Source organism: Erpetoichthys calabaricus, chromosome 2 (assembly GCF_900747795.2).
Source record: "Erpetoichthys calabaricus chromosome 2, fErpCal1.3, whole genome shotgun sequence".
Taxonomy (NCBI): Eukaryota; Metazoa; Chordata; class Cladistia; order Polypteriformes; family Polypteridae; genus Erpetoichthys; species Erpetoichthys calabaricus.
This window is the reverse complement of record NC_041395.2, coordinates 74,504,108-74,524,461: the sequence shown is the minus strand read 5'-3', so window position 1 is coordinate 74,524,461 and position 20,354 is coordinate 74,504,108. Positions and strand designations below refer to the sequence as shown.

The window sequence follows — 20,354 nt, the reverse complement described above, 5'->3', positions numbered from 1 at the left end:
TTAAAGAAACAAATTGACTTTTATTTAAAAATATTTCACTGCTAATACAATTCACTTTTACCAGATATTTATAGCAAATAATTCTTGCATGATATAATAAACAATGGCTTTATAATACAATTAATGTAAGAAACAGACAACATGGAAATCTTTGTAGTGTAAAATCTGCAAACACCAATACAACACAAAGGCAGTCCAAAAGCTCAGGATGTGACCGTGTATACTGGAGCATTAAAAGAATCTTTAGAACCAGAACATCTAGAAATGGATAATGGAAGCTATTACAACTGGCTGCAAGTACATAGTCAGAAGCTTCAGTCCCAGCCTTCTCTACAGTCTCCGTTTCATGTGTGTCCAAACCAGCACAGGACGGGTTGTGCACAGTTACAATATGGCTTCTCCAATACATTGACTTTGATGAGCTGGTCATTTACACTAAACATCAGCTGTTACGACTGGAAACCGTATGACATCTAAGTGTTCACAAGGGCCACGGCAAGTCACTGAAGTCAACAGGCCCTCCCAGCCCTGCATCAGCCTCCAGCAGACTCATTATTACAGCCATGGCGGCTTCATCGTTACTCGGGCTGCTAGAGCCTTGGTCATTGTCCATCATGTCCATTCCTATGTGTGAGTTGTCACCTGTGAATTAGAAAGAAAGAATGGCAGAATGAAGTGATCAGTCATTTTACTGTCACGGAGCAATCTTTATATAAAGGGCTTAAGGGAAAACGCTGCATTTAAGAGAACTAAATGTGCCTTTGTAACAAACAAATATTTGGTGGAACCTGATGCAGTATGGGAACACCAGATCTGGAAAGAATAAATAGGGCCTGGCCCTTTAACAAACGATACGAGTGCCTTACCCAGACCCAAAAATGAGGAGGATTTGGCAATGTTATCCTCAATTGCACCTGCAGAGGATGCCATTGGGGTTACAAACAGTCAAACCATAGTGCACTTGTTAAAAGAATACGCCACCCAAAAAGGATTTTATTTTATATGTTATACTTTAACCACATGTGGTTTGTAGTGATAGCCAAGAGGAAAATTGTTTTCATGGAGATCACACTTTCTGTTAGAATAAAAGTCTGTAGAGACCAACGCTACGTGCCAGCAATTAATATAAAAATATCTACAAACAAAATCTCACGTTAATCGTGTCCCATAATCCCCATATCGTCATTCAGTTGTAAGCTCACAATGGGCAAAATGTTTGCCAAAATATTAAGTAAATACTGTCATTGGTCAAGAGTCCTGTCTTCATTTTGTAGAGGTGACTGTGGCATTAGATTAACAAAAGGCCCCTCTTTCACAGCTTTGTACTATTGAGCTCAGAGCTAGAGATGTTCCCCAGAAAGTGCTAGACTAACTTAATACCAACTGTGGATTAATGTGGGGAGTTTGTTGCAACTGACCCTCTGGGTTTTGACTGTTCGTTGCTGGGCCATCTGTTTTCTCACCGACTCCACGAAAGAAACATGACATTTGTACTGTTTGCTGTAACAATCGGTGTAAATCTGCTCTTTTACGTTGTCTTGTTTAGAATGCATTTGACTTGATGGGGTGTTCTACATTCATTGTCTGACAAATGCTTCTACCCAGCAGTCTGTAGATCACTGCGCCACTAGGGCTGCTGGGACAATGAAGACAACACACTGAATTTAGAAGGAAGCTGTAAGAAGCTGGCAGAGTTCATGATTGTGTTTTGTGTTTCCATCACTTTCAGCATTGCCAAAAAAAAACCCGAGGTTTTCACTGCATTTGTATTCTTGTCCTGTATCTGTTTGTTTCTTTGGCGGACATCTTTATCCTGGGCGACTTACAATATTTGAAGTCCAAGGCCTTAACCACTATGCCACCCTGCCTGCCTGTTCACGTGGTGTGGCCTGGAAATTGCTGTTTATGGAGCGCACTCTAGTCATTTGTAAACCATCACCAGCCATTTGGAAGCATGATACGACACCGTTGTGTTTACCATTTCTCATTTAGTTTGTAGCATCTTGTCAAGCTCGCTACTCAAAGTGATAAATGCAAGGAAGACCTGGGATCGAACCCGCAACCTCTTGTTTATGAAACAACAGTCCTTGCCTCTGCACCAGCCAAGCAGATCGGTCTACATCGTATCGATTGATATTTGGGCTTTAGTTTTTACACATTGCCAGTAACGTGTAAATTGAACAATTTCTTTTTCTTCGATTATATTCTTGAATTAAAATGGACTTGATTTGTTATACATTTTGTGAAAGTGTTTATTTGATATTTATACTTTTTACACTTCGCATTTTATACTTAATGCCGACATTTTGTCATTAGTACTGTAACATGAAAAAAGTTTGTTTTTAGTTATGAGTTCAATATTTCTTGCCTCGCATTTCCTGTCATCCTACATTTACCGAGACTGTTGTAGACACGGAACACACAAACGTATGTATTCCAAATAACGATATATTATTTCCCCTATACAACTCCAGACACCCAACTTCCAGCTCTGAGAATTTTGTGTTTGATTTGACTTCCGCTGCTTCGGTGGGGGATGACTGTGCAGCCTGCTTGCTGCTTGTGATGATCGACACATTTACAGAACAAAGACGCTGATGACGAGGTGCGAGGGAATTTACGGTGGTACAACATTATGAATATTTTCGTAGGCTTCAGGGATTCTAGTGTTAAAAACAAGGATGCTGCACCAATTGTGAGGTTGGCTGGAAGAAAAACCTGTAGCTGAACTTTAAAATGTCTGCCCTGGAGGCTCCCTATGGACCGCAGGCCGCCATACACTTAATAGCACCTATCAGTGGGCGATCACTGCATCAGTGGATGTCTGCCCCTACGCCTGTAAGAGCCCCCTTACAGCTGCATATATCGTCCGCTGAACTGTTTCATGTGAATTACAAAGCTTGTAGTCTCTCCTGTTGTAAACGCACCTCAAAGACAAACACTTGCAATTCATCTCAGTACAACAAATGGTCGCGATTTACTGTCGCAAAATCAATGAACTAAAATTGCAACTTACTAAGATCAACATATTCAAAACATTTAAACTTCAGTCAAACACCCATGTTAGGGCCACTTAATGTTTTTTGTAAAATGTGTCTCGCCACTGACTGTCAACTAATGAATTTTACAAATGTCATGTGTCGCATGTGCTGAGGGAATGCAATTGCTAAGACCTTTGCTTTCAGCTGCAGACCAGAGACACATCCACAAGTCTCACCCCTTCTTCCACCCTGCAGGCTATTTAAGGAGCAGTGGCACTGGACGTCAGGGTTGATTAGGGAATCTGCATTCAAAGGTGACAGAACTCCACATAAGGAAAGCAATTCTGCTGAAAGACACCATTAAAAAACACTATTGAAAGACACTGGTCCTGTTCAGCCTATATACATCGGACTTCCAACACAACTCGGAGTCCTGCCACATGCAAAAGTTTGCTGATGACACTGCTATCGTGGGCTGCATCAGGAGTGGGCAGGAGGAGGAGTATAGGGACCTAATCAATGACTTTGTTAAATGGTGCGACTCAAACCACCTACACCTGAACACCAGCAAAACCAAGGAGCTGGTGGTGGATTTTAGTAGGCCCAGACCCCTCATGGACCCCATTATCATCAGAGGTGACTGTGTGCAGATGGTGCAGACCTATAAATATCTGGAAGTGCAGCTGGATGATAAATTGGACTGGACTGTCAAAACTGATTCTCTGTGTAAGAAAGGACAGAGCCGGTTATACTTCCTTAGAAGGCTGGCGTCCTTCAACATCTGCAATAAGATGCTGCAGATGTTCTATCAGACAGTTGTGGCGAGCGCCCTCTTCTACGCGGTGGTGTGCTGGGGAGGCAGCATTAAGAAGAAAGACGCCTCACGCCTGGACAAACTGGTGAGGAAGGCAGGCTCTATTGTTGGCATGGAGCTGGACAGTTTGACATCTGTGGCAGAGCGACAGGCGCTCAGCAGACTCCTATCAATTATGGAAAATCCACTGCATCCACTAAACAGTGTCATCTCCAGACAGAGGAGCAGCTTCAGCGACAGACTGCTGTCACTGTCCTGCTCCACTGACAGACTGAGAAGATCGTTCCTCCCCCAAACTATCCGACTTTTCAATTCCACCCGGGGGGGTAAACGTTAACATTATATAAAGTTATTGTCTGTTTTTACCTTCATTATTATCAATCTTTAATTTAATATTGTTTTTTTTGTATCAGTAAGGTGCTGCTGGAGTATGTGAATTTCCCCTTGGGATTAATAAAGTATCTATCTATCTATCTATTTATTACTTGGCAGCCTACAGGAGAGGCTCGAGGACGCGATTTCACCCCTGATGTTGAACTTTTGTGTTTTTTCGTTGTATTTAATGGAGTACCTCACTGGTCCCCAAACCTTTACCATCTTACACGTGATTAAGGTTCAAAATATATTTCCATGTTTGATAGTGTAACAATACTAACCTACTTACAGAAGTATGGTCCTGTACTCTCGTTTGTTGGAGGCGACTCTTCAACTGGCTAAATCTGCAAATCTCATTGGATTCTGTGGCACAAACTCTTGCCTATGAGAAATTCACGCTGAGCGGAGCTTATTTACAGTTCCAAACAGAACGCCCATACTTACTAAGCAGTGAGTTGCTATCTGAATACGAATAACCTATGGAATCTTGGCTTTGTCCTGCAGCGAGCCCACTTGATGGAATGTCTGGGCTACCTCCATTAGGAATCTGAAACAATGAAAATATTCAGAACATGAGAACAGACCAGTATGTAAAGAACAATAAGGGTGATCACATTTGTTTAAAAAAAAAAAAAAAAAAAAAAAAAAAGGCAATTATCACTGTTTTATTAAATATTTATACATAGGACCCAACAAATTGTGCTCTGCTCTGTCCATTCATCATGTGAGGTCACTTTCTAAGATAACGGGGCGACAGGCCATCCTGGCTGCAGTGGGCACAAAGCAGAACCAGTGGCAGGTGAGATGCCAGTCCATTTCAGGGCACAGTTATCATTTAGTATGTAGAAGGAAACAGGACTGCCTTTGAGAAGATGCCAGATGTCTCTGGAACTGTACAGTCTGGCTGTTAAGTTATGGAAGAAGACTTTTCAGGGTCCGTTGTCGTGCTAAACCTGCAGATGGACACCCCAGTGAGTTGCTCTGCTATGTTGTCCCAGCTCTGAAACACCAGGCACTCTCCACGGCGTCTACACACACACACACACACACACACATTCGGAATCTTTTCTTTACCTTCCACATCTCAAAAGCTTGGGTTTATTTTTGTCTTGTATTTGAGAGGCCTCATCTCCCATCAACCCTAAAATTGGATTAAACAAATTTTCAAAATGCTTGGATGAACCGATTATCCCAATAGCAGTGCACAGTTGATTCTGTGACATTTTACTCGTTTAGACTGAAGTCTGTCTTCTGACATCACTCACTCCCTGCACACCATAATGCTGTTCCACTTTGAAGCAGAAGCAAGATGGTGCTAGTAGAAAGTAGTCAGGCAGTTTGAAGCCATCCATCAAATGTCCTGCCTTTGGGATGTCATTTTTATGTTCAACATAATCTGACAGGGAAATCGGGACTAATTGATCCCCATGCAGTGCTTCTGAAATGTGTGTGCGCTCCAATCAGAACAATGACAGCAGCCGTCCATCACACCCTTAGCAGGTGCTTACCTTCTTGCCTCCTGGAGAGCAGGTGTCAGGAGGGGGTGTGCTGGTGATGTTCAGTGGACTGGAGCCACAGCTGGAGGGCGATGACCCTCTAATCCTGCCAAAGCAAAAGGCCATCTCATTAAACCAAATGCCGCACCACAGGAAATTCAACTTCTCTTTTCGTAATGTGCAGTGCAGCCAGGAGGCTACAGCTAGCTACTGGTCGCCTTCTCTTGACCACCAGGAAATCAGTCAGCAGCTTTAAAATCATAATATAGCTTGGACAAAGCATTTATAAATGTTCATAAACATATGTAATACAATACAAACATACAAGCGAGGCTCCCATTATGAATGCGCTTTGCTCCTGCAGATGTTTGTCACCTAATTTTGTATGAAAGTTGGAAATTTGCACTGTAAAAGCAAAATCTATAATGCTCTATTACTTATTCACCAAAACACCATTCCAACGGTGAAGCGTGGCGGTGGCAGCATCATGCTTTGGGGCCGATTTTCTTCAGCCGAAACTTTGGCTTTAGTCAAATTGGAGGAAGTCATGAATAGCTCCACATAACCTTCAGGTGTCTGCTAGATGAAGAGGAATTTCACCTTTCAGCATGACAACAAACCACAGCATACATTCAAATCAGCAAAGGAATGGCTTCACCAAAGGAAGATCAACATCTGCAAGTTCCCAGCCAGAGCCCAGGCCTTAAGGGTGCCTAGGAGATGCCTTCACAATTTGACAGCTCTAGAGGAAGAGTAGGAAGATATGGACAAGTCAAGATGTGCCCACCTGACAGACCCTTAGCCGAACGGACTAAGTGCTGCAATAACACCAATGGGTGTGCACACTTGTGCTACCAGGCTTTTGTTTCAGATCCGTTTTCTCCTTTCTTGTGCAGTCTGCAATTTCACAATAAAGAATGAAAAAGTTCTGACATGGTTTATCTTGGATGAATTCTCTTACATCACAAAAAAACGAAATTTTAATAGGCGTGTGTAGACTTTTTATATCCATTGTGCCTGTTGCCCTTGTGCTTAAGCTTCCTACATCAACAGCATAAAGATCTGCCACTTGTGCAACACGCGTCGTCTCCGCTCAGGAACTATTCAAGAGTGTCACTTGCACTTCCCGGCAGCTATACTCCCTGCGATGACGCAGCCGAGACGCACACATAGGACTCTGGGTCCTTATTGCTCAGCTAAACAATCAGCAGCCGATCAAGCGGCGACATTCGATTCGGCTGTACTATGACCAACTGTTCGTGACAGCTTCTATATGTATTCATTCATAACTTAAAAATGGAATTTGCTTAACGAAAATCAGTTGAAATCCAGCTAAAAGAAACATAACAGGGTTTTATGTGCTCGTTACTATCTGGGCCATCACCCATACTCACCTGTACATATATATATCTTATTTATTTTGCATACTGTAAATGCCATAGAGGATGGAGTCGCACCCAAACTGGGATACTATAATGGAAGGACATTGTTAGTCTGGACACTGAAAATTCAATTAGCCTGCAGGGAAAGTGAGAAGGACGGCCGGTGTTTGATGCTTTTGTTGCCAATCAGGGGTGGGCAAAGGAATGTGGTGTTAGAGCTTATGACAAAAATGAGCATTTCTCAGGGAGACTCCTTAGACTTTCCATTCTACACATTCTGCAAATCTCCAAGTACATCATGAGTTTCTTACTTATTTGCACCCACCTTTGTATTTCCATGACCTCCTCTGCAATCATGCGCCCAATTTTTCCGGCCCCTGCCCTGGTCCCTCCTGGAATGCCTGGCACAGTAGGAAGGTTTCTTTTTACTGCACCTGTAATGGTAGGAGACCCTGCTTCAAACTGTACTCAGTAACGTAAATGAAGGACAAAGCCACTTTGATCGCATCCGATTTGCTGAAATGACTGCTTAGATCATACAGGACAATTTCTACAGGTCCGGAATGATTGTTGATAGCTTCCATAATATGGAAATATTTTCCTACCAGTCGCCAATAATAATAATAATACATTTTATTTATACAAGGCGCCTTTCAGAGAACTCAAGGACACCGAACAAACAAACAAACAAACAATAAATAAATAAATAAATAAATAAATAAAAGACACAATTATAAACAACTTAAAACATCAGAAAATCTAAAATTAAAACCAAACAAAACCACTATAATCAGGAGGAAAAAGAAAAAGCCATTTTAAACAGATGTGTTTTAAGTTTACATTTGAAGGATGAATATGATTTGATATTTCGGAGATCCGCAGGTAATGAATTCCAGAGCTTGGGAGCAGAACGGCTGAAAGCTCTGCTCCCCATGGTGGTTAGACGGGCGGGAGGGACGGTAAGATGGGTGGAGGAAGAGGATCTAAGGTTAAGGGAGGGAATGGCAACATGAAGAAGGTCAGACAGATATGGAGGGGCGAGGTTATGGATGGCCTTAAATGTTAATAGCAGAATCTTAAAATCAGTACGAAACTTGATCGGGGGCCAATGAAGCTTTGCGATGCCATATGGCTTAACACTGAAAACCCCCTAAGGTTGAAAACTTTCAACCTTCAACAGAGTAAGAGATGAGACATGCTGTTCACGTTACCTTCTCCCCGCAGCACACAGTCCACGCTGTGCGGTGACGTAGCAATCTGTGGATAGGCAGGGTCGACTCCATCGAGTGTGCTGCCTCTGAAACATAACATGGAGGCGGGTTAACCTTCTGATCCATGTGTGAACTGGAAGACCATTTCCAACAAACTTACAGCCAACTTATATTCAAAAGCTGTAATCTCTTTCTAGCATTACAGCAAAAAAGAACTTGACAAGCTGCAATCATTAACAGAACAAGGGGTCAAGGAGCACAATGACAATGCTAACAAAACTGAGCATTCTGGGATGGTCCAAGTCCTGATGTTAATCCACTGAAATGTGGTTTGCAGAACAGCAATGAGCAGAAGAGATTCTAGAAAGAAGACATGGTCCCAACAGCTCGATGCTAATGTCTGAAGCTGAGTAACAGGCATAGAAAACATTCAAGAGGTGCTAGCACTGATGAAGCCAACAGTCTTTGTAATATTTGTTAAAATCTATTATTAGGATGAAAATAAAGATGGACACGATACTGGGATGCACATAATGCTGAAGAGGTCAACTGGCAGTAGACAGCTGAAGTCCTGTGCCGGCTTATGGCCCCAGTTGGACTCGTTCATTTGGCCGTACATCAGTCACAAAGTGTACAGGTCATTGCCATTGAAGCTCTTGAAGGGGTCTGGCGTGGGTCCCCATTATGCACACTTTAACTGCTGGTATGGCGCAGCACAAACCGCTATCTGCACCACGCCGGGTCCCTCTTAAGGCAGCGTTCCTCCACCATGGATCTGAAGTCGCTGTTTTGCGAGTGGGTTGCATACGCCAGTGTTTCTCAACCACTGGATCATGAGCCGGGTTGCTGTCATTGGTTCATCAGAGGGTCGCCAAAGCAATTGGCAGAGTCCCCATTTCTGCGTGAGCTTGTTTCACCAGGAGGGAGCCCTGATCCTGCTCGTTTTACCAAAGGGGCAGTTTGCAATTACTGCTATGGGGTCATCGATGAATTTAAAAAGGTACAACTGGCGTGAAGGATTGTAAAGATTGAGAAACACTGGGGGGAGGAAAGCAGTGTGGGCCAAACACATAAGAATTAGCCACATGGAGCAGAAACCTTAGAAGACACTCCCAAGGGTCAGAAAACATACAAGACCCTGTGAAATAATAATAATAATAATAAAAGATTATTACTGTGACTTGTTTTGGCAACTATTCTCCTATTGTTTTCCTATAGCACTTGGCCGTAAGTACAACTCGACTGAAATCGGCCGGCCATAAATCAGCACTTGACTAATTTAGTCGAGTTTAGTTTGTCATTTTTCTTTTTGTCTAATTTGCTAATAACTCACTTTTACTGTCTGGCTCCGTCTGTATACAGTACTCTCATGTTTTTCTTTTAGGTTTTTTCAATTTTGTATGGCTTTTTATTATTGCTTTAGGCTTTGTGATTACATGCTATGTGAAAGGCCTTATCCATTAAAGAGTAAAGCCTGGCCAAGCTGTTGATGTGCTTTAGGGAGCGACTACTAATGCACCACACCAAACACACGCCATCGTCATCAAATGGGGCTTTTTAATTGTATTAATGTGTAATGTTTGTCTCTTTGAAATGCTTTATGAATAGCTATTAGAATATTATTTTTACTTAGACGTTTTGCTGTATAACTTACAACAGAAGAACATCTTAATGAAACTGCAGATAAATCTGATGTCTTGAAAATTTTATATTTATTACATTGCATTACTATTTCCATGTCACACTCATCATTATTTAGATGTTACAAGTTCAAATTTGAAGAAAATAAATGCAAGTTGCCCAAAACAATTCTATAACACTTTTCTATGCTGCAAATGGAGAGGAAATGTCTGCGACTTGCGCTGTGGAACACTTGAAATGTCCTGCATGCGTCTGTTTCTTAGTGCACACACACTTGGTGGGGTCTACAATGTCCGCGCTGGAGGACTGCAGGTTTGTGTTCCAACCTGATTGAGAAGTCAATGATTGCAGTAGAAGCACTCAATGCATCATTTTAGTGTCTCACTTGTTAGGATTCTCCACCCTGGGCTACTTATTTTAGTCTTAAACAGCTGTTTTCACCATTTTAAGGGCTCCTTATCCATAGAAATAAAATGTTAAGGGTTGTCAATCTGTCCCCCAGAAACTCACAAACCACTACAGCGTACAAACCGTACACCATAACGTGGACCGGCAACCCCTACCGCACCAAGCCTCAGTACCTCTCTGAAATGCCCAGACCCGCAACCAATGTATATTTTAGAACAGATTTTTCCTGTTGCTATCCCGTAGCGAAGCACGGGTATTCAGCTAGTAAATTACTAAAGTTAAAAAACTGACATGCAAAACATAATTAGGAGCTGACGTGCACCACTCAGGAGTTCTTTATTGGCTGCCAACACTTACGAAACTACGGTGTTGGTCGACACGATGTACTCGACTTCTTTGGTCCAGGGGTTCATGAAGCTAAACCAACGACTCCTCAGTGTGATGAAAGACCCATCTTTTATTTTGAACTTGTAACAGTTTGTTGTGATCTTCTCCCGTGTCTGTAAAACTGAAGATAAAAAAAAAAGAAAAACAGAATTTCAAGACTTCCATTCAAATATTCGCCAGCTCATTTTCTCTCTTGCTCACTTCAGCCCTCAGCAGTACCTCAGGCTGTCCTGATCCTGCAGTAAGACATGGAGAAGCAGCAGGCTCTCTTTTTCTTTTTTTATGGTGAAAGCAGCACAGCTGCTCTCAAAGAACCAATGCAGTTCAGAGAGGAGATCATCTGGCGTCCAGCGGGGAAACCAAAGCAAGACAAGCGTCTTACAAAGCTGAGTGTGAAATGGCCTGAGCTTATCGGAACCACTGCTAGCTGAAGATCTGATTAACCAAAGGGTGCTCCCAGTATCTGCACTGTTATCTATCAGCACCGTTATGTCTCTCATATGCAGAAATGTCCTCCGTCAACAGCAGCAGCAGCCTAATTTGCCACTTTATAAGTAAGAAAAGTGTCTCATGGGCATGAAACTCCTATCTTCAAGGGTGGCCTCTCCCTGCACTGGGCTTTCTAATCCATGGACAGACAGCTAAACTGAACTAAAATGACTAATTTCTAACAATCAAACTCAACTTACCCAGAATGACTTGCACTACCATACGGTGAATCTTCACCACTAATAAATGCAGTATGTCGAGCCCTTCTCCTGACTGACTACTCACTTGTAGGTTTAAACTTGATTCCAAGATTTGGTGTGAGGTTTCCATTACCTTGTCTGTGACATTCTGCAAGGTGCCCGATATCATCTTGATAGAAGTATTCATAAAACGATGTGCCAAGCAGCTCTTGGGGTAAATATGCAAGGATTGCTGTAGCCCTAAGAAAAACAGGAATAGAACAGATGAAACCAGCTTTGCTTTTAAACTCCTTCAACCATCCAGCCACACATCCAACTCCATTTGATCTAATTCAGGGTTGAGGTTGGAGCCTCCCAAGGTAGTCCAACACAGAAGAGAACAAACTAAAAAGTACACGTGGCAGTGCTTAACCACTTCACCCTAGAGGAGTGGGCACAATGTTTGCTTTGGACCCGGGACACCTGAACTGGGGGATAGCAGCCAGAGAACTCCCCCCACTGCACATCATGCTACTCTTTCCTTTTTAAATTAAATAGCAAATGAAGACAATACAGTTGAAGTCAAATTTTTTGTGCACTTCTTTAAAGCTCACTTTATAACCACTCCATAGGTCTTATACTAATAAATTATAAATTTGGCCAGCTGTTTAAGACCTCTGTTTTGTGCAGGGAAAATGTAATTCTTTCCAGCAATGTTCCCAGATGGAGTATATCTTGTTGGTCAGACACAGGTTCAAGGGATATGACATTCCCTGCAACTGACCCAACAAAAAAAAGAAGGCTATATGGAACATACCTATGGCACACATTGATGACAAATATATGCAATGACCATCCTTTACCTGAAATGAAGTGACCACTGCATCCTGCCACTGGTTCTGAGGAGGAGCTTCCCCCTGGAATGCCCTCAGAAACAGGGCGATGGGCATTTTGCTGGAGAGCCAACTCTTCTGCAGGGGTTAGTTCTGGACCGCATGAACCTCCACCTGTTTTTTGCTTGTCTGCCTTCTTATTAGCTTTAGAATTAATGTTTTTTATATTATATATGATTCTTTATGTCAACAATTCTTTAAATAGTTATAAAGCAATATTTACCAGTTTGAAGTATATTATTGTACTTCACTTTAACCTGTTCCCATGTTCTCCTTGTGCTCACGTTTAATCTGGAATTATAACATATTAAATAATAATTAATCTGACACATAGGAAATGAAACGCTGCATTCAGTAAGTACAATGCACACCACTTAGCATTTAATTTGTCGGCCACTTTTTGCCAGCCGTCTTTTCTGGTTTAGGCTGCTTTTGCAGTGTTACCCCTTGTGCATATTAAATCTTGAAATTCTTCATGTCTTTCGAATAAAAGGTCCTGCTCCGCTTGTGTGAAAAAAAAAATGCGCCCGTTCTTTCGTCATTTTGTTACAGCCTATCAAAGACTTGCTGATCATGTTTTCTAGACTCAGTATATATATGGGCTTTTCACTCAGCGCGAGCGCACGCATTCATCTCGTATGATTAGATCCCGCTCGACTAATCTACTACACGGCTGCGTTTGAAAAACCAACTTATCCCGGATGAGTTTCACTGGCATTAACTCATCCAAGATGAGGAATCTGATCTCGGATGATTTAAGCGACGTACGAAAAATACCCCCCAGCTCCGAGCAGGTTTGAGGATTTGGATGTGTTGTTATGACAACACATCCAGCAAGAGTTTCGAAAAACCGACAGACCCAGGATCAGGCCAAATCGTCAACAATTACATCCGGCTAAACAAGTAATCCACATACAAAAAATACCCCCCAGAGGACAATTTCTCCGCAAGGTATGATCTTTGTCCCCATGTGCCAAAGCAAACCACAGTCTGGCTTTTTTATGGCAACTGGGAGAAGTGGCCTCTTCCTTGCTAAGCTTCCTTTCTGGTTGTATGGATATAGGACTAGTTTTACTGTGCATACGGATACTTGGCTACCTGTTTCCTCCAGCATCTTAACAAGGTCCTTTGCTGCTGTTCTGGAATTGAGTTGTACTTTTCCTACCAAAGTACCGGTACATACTTCTCTGTGAGACAGGATGTGTCTCCTTCCTGAACGGTATGACGACTGTGTGGTCCAGTGCCGTTTATACTCGCGTATTAATGTTTGTGCAGATAAACATGGGACCTTGAGGTGTTTGGAAATTTTTCCCAATGATGAACCAGGAGGTGGAGGTCCACAATTTTTTTTGATTTTCCCATTATGTCAAACAAAGATGCCACGAGTTTGATGGTAGGCCTTAACATACATCATATATGTTGACTCTGATTAAGCTAATTTCCATCAGAATCAAATTGTCTAATTGCCTAAAGCCTTGATTGACATCATTTTCTGGAATTTTCCAAGCTGTTTAAAGGTATAGTTAACAAAGTGGATGTAAACTTGTGACCCACTGGAACTGAGATATAGTCAATAAAAGTTCAAGAATCTGTCTGTGAACATTGTTGAAAAAAATGACTTTTGCCCTCCACAAAGTAAATGTAAGATAAGCCAAATTTATAGTCTGTAAGTATAAAATCTGTGGATCTGTTATTAAGTGAGTTTTAAAGAATTCACCCTAAGTGTATGTAAACTTCTGACTTCAACTATAAGTGAAAGACAGTAGCAGACTCTGAAAGGCATGCATAGCCAATGCTGGTTATATGAATCACACAGCCTAACTTCAAAATACATTTATTCCAAAACAAAAAATATTAAACTAATGGAAGAAAACAGTTCAGAGCATAAAACGTGCAAAAGAGGCTTGCATTTGAAATCACCGACTTGGAGTATGTGAGTAGAATACACACTCTACAGCCAGTGGAGCATCTAATTTCAACACACACAGCCATTCATTTTCTTCATCCATACACCCCAACTCTTTTGTTGTTCAGGTTCATTGTCATGAAATTTCTACTTGCGTGCTTCCCATAATGCATTACAATGAGAATGTTCAATGCGACATCAGACTGCATACATGAGGACAGCCTCAGGGATGCTCACGACTCCTGTGACTGTCCCTCCACTGAGCTGTTCACACTCGGTTTCTTCGAAGTTAACGGTCAACAGAGCAGCAAGCTCAATTAACATTTAGAGATACAGTAACTCAAAATGAGCTTCAGATACCTTACAATGCCGTTCATTTTTCATTTCCAGATTGGTTCCTCTACATTTTAATACATTTTGGAGGTATCTCAGAATAACTGCGTGTGCATTTCAACATATCTTAAATATATTTTCAGGTGGTTCAAATTGACCTTACATGCATTTTCAGTTACCTGCAATGCATTTTGGGATATCTCTAAATCATCAATTTCCTATTCCTTCAGTAGGACTTCTATTTTAGCTTAAGGTATGTTAAAATGTATTTGAGATATCCTGAATTGAGCAGGAAGCTACTGGGAAATATCAGGAAACATATTTGTGATATCTGAAATTCAGATATCTTGGAAAAAAGTTCATGTACTGTAGTTTTAAAGATATATTAAAATGTGCTTCATATTCATATAAAATAGAATGTCTGTCCACCTTTATGTTCCCTATGCAATCCTACACCCTTTGACCAATCTGGACCATATCTGGCATAGCTGCTATCTAGGACCATATGGACAAGATAGAATACTTCGGAACCTAAAATGTTGACCAGGGGCATCCAACTATACAGCTGCAGAGCCACAATTCACTGCAGTGTCTTGGGAGAATTCACTAAATATAATGAGCAGCAGTTTCACGGCAAAGGTGTGACAAAGTTAAATCATGAAGAATAATACCTTTATTTGACACGCGTGTCAAGTCACCACAGTGCCATGAAAGAGATGACTGAATTACAGCAGTTGATTGCTCTGTTTAAATACAGCATTAATTACACAAGTACATGATTAGTTTCATTCCACTGATAAAGGACCATTGGAGTCAGGATTCTGATTATACTGTTCTCTTATCAATACCTATCCTTGTGCTAAAGTAGCAGCAGGACTGGGTCACAGATCAAGAGGCTTTCATTAAAATGCTGCCAAAGAGTGCTAAAGGCAAAAAACAACAGTTAACAAGAACAGAAGTCATTCAAAATAATCAATATATAATCAATAAGTGAAAATCAGCTGTCACAAATGATATTACCTCACGCCTATACTACATGCTAACCATACAAACCCCTAACTTTAAGTTTCCCTAATCTTACTTCTGCCAAAAAACTGCGGTCAAAAACCCCACTGATGTATGGCTCTGCGGCTCTGCAGTTGGATATTATTGGTGTGCTACCATTTGCAAGTGGGACATTCGAACAGACTGACGTCAAACTAGCACACAAAATAATAAGAGCTGAACATTACTTACCCTGACAATGGCGCATGCTGCTTATAGCTATTGTAATATAAAAAGGCGTATCAATGTGTTTTTGCAGGGGGTGTTGAGTGAGGCACTTGACTGAGTGCAGAATCAAAAGTTTATTGTTTTTAACTCCTGCTTTGTCGCTTGTCTTCATAATTTAAGCACTATGAACTGTCCACCTTGAACTAAAAATATGAGTCAGACATGACCGCATTCATGGTTACAACCCAGCAAGGTGGAATTAAATTGGACCCAAAAAAACAACTTCTCGACTCACGAGAGCAGAGACGTTGATAGAGAGGCAGTGTGAAAGACTGATGGCACAGCTAGCAATAACAAGAAGGTCACCATTTAAAAAACGTAGAAATCTTTACTTTCTTTCTTTCCTTAATCCAATCTTCAAATTTACCTGGGTGTTTTAGGTGCTTTGGCTAGTACTGGAATAAAATTTAACATATCTTGAAATACATTTTTAGACATCAGAAATGGAGCAGAAACCCCTTTGAAATGTATTTGAGATATCTAACAACGTATTTTAGATCTCTGAAAAGTGAGTCAACATGAAGATATCTTCCATACATTTTAGGATATCTCACTTACATTTTCAGATATTTTTAAATAAGTCTGTAGGTACTGCACTTTGAGATATCTTGCTCATTTTGAGATATCTCAAATTCTCTTCAAGATATCTTAAAATAGACAGGAAGCCCCATTTTGCAGGAGTCCTCTTGAGCTGCACATCAGATATCTCAAAATATCACCAGACTTATTTTACGGATATCATGAAATGGATTTGAGATTTCTGAAAATGAACAGGGTATCAATCCAAGATATCTTGAAATCTAGTTGAGATATTTAAAAATGTATTAGATATCTTAAAATAGATGTTGTAAGTGCCCTAGGGAATAGACTGGCACCCTGACTGGGATGAAGTGCGATTCCTGTCCCAGACAGGAGGCCAGTATCATGGTAGGACAGGAGGAGAACCTGGCCGGACTACATGATCCCACAATATGCTGGGTGACAGCCTCCCTGGGTGACATTAACTCTGTGGACACCCGCAAGGCAATCCCATAGGGCAGCCATGTTGAGTTCTATGGGTGCTGCCAGGTGTTGTTGCAGGGATCCATCATCCCTACTTTTTAGGACTTCCATTTGACTCTGAAGTGATACCATCGGGCTATGCCCTAGCACTGGAAGTACTCTCAGGTCCAACATAAAAGAAGCCACTTGACCCCATCCAGGCAAGTTGGAGTCATGTGGAAGAAGGACAAAGCTTGCCTGGAGGAGCGCAAGGAAAGAAGGAGAAGAATTGCACTTGTGTTTATTAAAGAAGCCATTTTTTTGTAAGGTATTTGTAAAAATAAACCTTTTTGTTGTATCAGGACTTGTGTTGTGGTGGTTGTGTCTGAGGTTTGGGTTGCTGCAACGCCCCCTAGTGGTCACAACATATTTTCAGAGATAGGTGTAATTTATTTCAAGATATCGTAAATTCACTTTCAGATATTTTAAAATGCATTTCGAAGTATCTCTAAGTGTTAATTCAGCATAAACTATTCAGTAGAAACCCACTGGATGAACACCACAGCTCAGTGCAGAAGGCGTCCTGGCCAGGGAACGACCACAAGTCCAAGCGTCGTTAGCCAGCAGCACTTACTGCTGCAATGCCATCATGGTGATATATGCAACTACAGTATATACTGGAATTGGTAACAGAAACCTGAAATTAAAAAATAATAACATAGCCCTTCAGTTCAAGTACATTTTTATGATGTTCAGTTTGCGTAAGTGCAGATGGGAGTCCCCCCAAGCCAACTCTCATACACTGTGTTTACCGGCCACCATTCTCACATATGCAAGTCGACTGGAGCTTTGACACCAATCGTAAAATTAGTAGCAGTTTGCCTGAAAACTTGAAGCTGTCAGACTAATTTGCATGTAAGTCTGTCTGAGCTATTTAGGTCACAAAAGGTGAAAAGCAGAATCACATTAGGGAAGCACGCTAATCCTCTCTTCTAACATTAAATACTTGTTAATTCTTCTGGTGGAGGCCTGAGGTAATGGTTTTTGATTTCTCACAATTGCACGGTTAACCGGCTGACCTTCTGGTATGGCAGAGGAAAGGAGGAAACACTCTTACCTTTGATCTACGAACACAAATTTCCCGTCTATTGCGTGGCGTGAGACAAATTCTGTAGGCTTTACACGGATGTCACCATTCATCGGTTGCGGTACTATATGAGGGTGCAAACGTCCAATTGCTACAAGACAGCTAAGGTTACAGCCTTCATTGTCTGGTTCATTATCTTCATCTAATCCCATTTTGGTAGGTGGCCAGCTTTTTAAATATCCTGTGCTATGAATTGTGCAGAAGCTCTTGCGGTCTGCTGCAGTAACAAAGGAGAGAAATCAAGAGTGTTAAAGACCTTTTCTTTTCAGTTCATTTATAATGGATTTTAAATGACATATCCATGTAGGGTGAAGCTCTAGAGCCCAGCCACTCAGCTCCGTCCCTGCAGGTTTTTATTACTCAGAGGCTCACTTGTGCATCTTGGTAGACTTGTGCTCTAGTTTAACTTCTGAAATTCTAATTGAGGTTACAGTTTTGATGCATTTCTATAAAATTTAGTTAAATGTGAATTATACTCAATGGCATTAATTAACAGAGCTGTAATTTACTGGAATTGAGAGCACAGAGAGGTAAACTGATACAGTAGCAAGCAGCAAGTCTTATATTTATTGTCATTATCACCTGAGCTTTTAAGACACATATAGACTGTAATTTAAAAATAGTAAAATAACAGAACTAAGGAGAGAATGCACCCCCATCTGTCAACTGAGTCTCTATAAGCACTGTGTGCTTATTCAGATCAGGATTACAAGGAGGGTCACACATCGTAGACTGCGTTTCATATATTTCTGCCTTTACAGTGCGTATAAAAATAATTCACCCCATGGAATCAGACGCATTTTATCGTTAAACACAACTGAATCAAAGTGGATTAAACTTCACTATTTTGACACCGATAAGCAGAAAAGGAGTTTAATGTCAAAGTGAAAACAGTGAACAAGACTATTTACAAATATGAAATAACCGAGTAACTGATAAGTATTCACACCCATTATTACGACACCCCTAAATCCTCACTGGTGCAGCCAACTGGTTTGAGGAGTCACAGAATTAGTTCAATTTGGACCATCTATCTGGGGTATCAACTGACTGTAGTATGAAGGTCCAACTTGTGGCGAGTCAGTATGGTGGCCTAACCTACGCAATGAAGATAAAAGAATAGAATAGAATAGAATAGAATAGAAGAGAGTGTTTGAAAAGCACAAGTCAAACGATGGACAGAAGAACATATCCAAGTCGCTGAATATCCCCTGGGGTTCAGTTAAATCAAGCATTAGGGAATTAAAGGAATGTGGCACAGTTCTAAATCCGCTAAGAGAAGGTCATCCATGAAAATTGAGTGATCATGCAAAGAAGAAGATTCGTGAGGGAGGCCACCAAGAGACATATGAGAGCTCTGAAGGAGTTACCGGCTACAGTGGCTGAGATTGGAGGGACTATACAGACAAAAACAATTGCCCTGGTGCTTCACCAGTTGTAGCTTTATGGGAGAGCAGAGAATTTGTCAGGAGGCCCATGGGAGAATCTGAAATCCGCTGGATGAAAGTTTTATGGTCTGATGAGACCAAAATTGAGCTTTATGCTTTAGGCTAAATGACGCTGCACATTATCAAAAACACAACATCCCCACTGTGTAGCATGGTGGTGGTAACATCATTTTTGTAGAGATGCTTCTCTGCAGCAGGCCCTGGCACATTTGTGAGGGCAGAAGGGAAAATGAATGCAGCAAAGTCCTGAAAGAAATGCTAAATGCTGATGCAGTCTGTAAAACCCTAGAAGAAAAAAAGACAACAACCCCAAACATGAAGCCAAGGCTGCACAGGAATGGTCTGAAAACAGTGTTAATGTCCTGGAGTTTCTGAGTCAGAGTCCTAGTGTCAGTCCAACTGAGTATTTGTGGCTGAACTTGAAAAAGGCTGATCACTCACGAGTCCTGACAGAGCTTGTGTGGGTTAGGGTTAGGGCAAGTAAGAATGGGGAGAAAGGGCAGTGTCCAGATGTGCAAAGCTGATAGACATCTGTCACAGACTCAAGGCATCTGCTAAATACTGATATGAAGGGAGTGAATCCTCGTGTGATCAAGAATTATACTTACTTATTTGGCTGACACCTTACAACATTTATGATATAATTGGTTACATTTCTTTTGCTTTTCCAATTTGAGCACAAGTAGGTCAAGTGACTCGCTCAGGGTCACAGTGTCAGTAGCGGGATTTGAACCCTCAACCTCAGGGTTTGAAGTACAAAGCCTAAACTACTACACCACACTGCCTACTACCTAAATTACGGAGTTATTTTTGTAATCGATTTGGTTCACATTTTCACTATGACATTAAAGAATCTTGTTCTGTTGATCAGTGTCAAAAAAGACAAATGCTGTATGGCTTCCAGGGAGTGAATAGTTTTTAGAGCCACTGTACAGATCATAGGCTAAAACCATTAAAACCATCAGACAAATTAACAACAGAACCAGTCCCATTAAAGAAGTCGCCTCTGAT

At 41.3% G+C, this 20,354-nt stretch overlaps 1 protein-coding gene across 5 annotated transcripts in view; it reads right to left on the bottom strand.

Moving 5' to 3' along the window:
• LOC114645979 (aryl hydrocarbon receptor nuclear translocator-like protein 1) overlaps positions 1-20,354 on the bottom strand; it is a 109,477-nt gene continuing 89,123 nt past the window's right edge. For all 5 annotated transcript variants that reach the window (XM_051922767.1, XM_051922769.1, XM_051922770.1 and 2 more), the window contains 8 exons: positions 17,866-18,112; positions 11,518-11,624; positions 10,666-10,816; positions 8,260-8,345; positions 7,374-7,482; positions 5,679-5,772; positions 4,615-4,717; positions 1-642 (listed from right to left, as the gene is read on the bottom strand). In XM_051922767.1, coding sequence (XP_051778727.1) covers positions 482-642; positions 4,615-4,717; positions 5,679-5,772; positions 7,374-7,482; positions 8,260-8,345; positions 10,666-10,816; positions 11,518-11,624; positions 17,866-18,112 — 1,058 coding nt within the window. In that variant the 3' untranslated portion in view covers positions 1-481. The remainder of the gene's footprint in view (positions 643-4,614; positions 4,718-5,678; positions 5,773-7,373; positions 7,483-8,259; positions 8,346-10,665; positions 10,817-11,517; positions 11,625-17,865; positions 18,113-20,354) is intronic.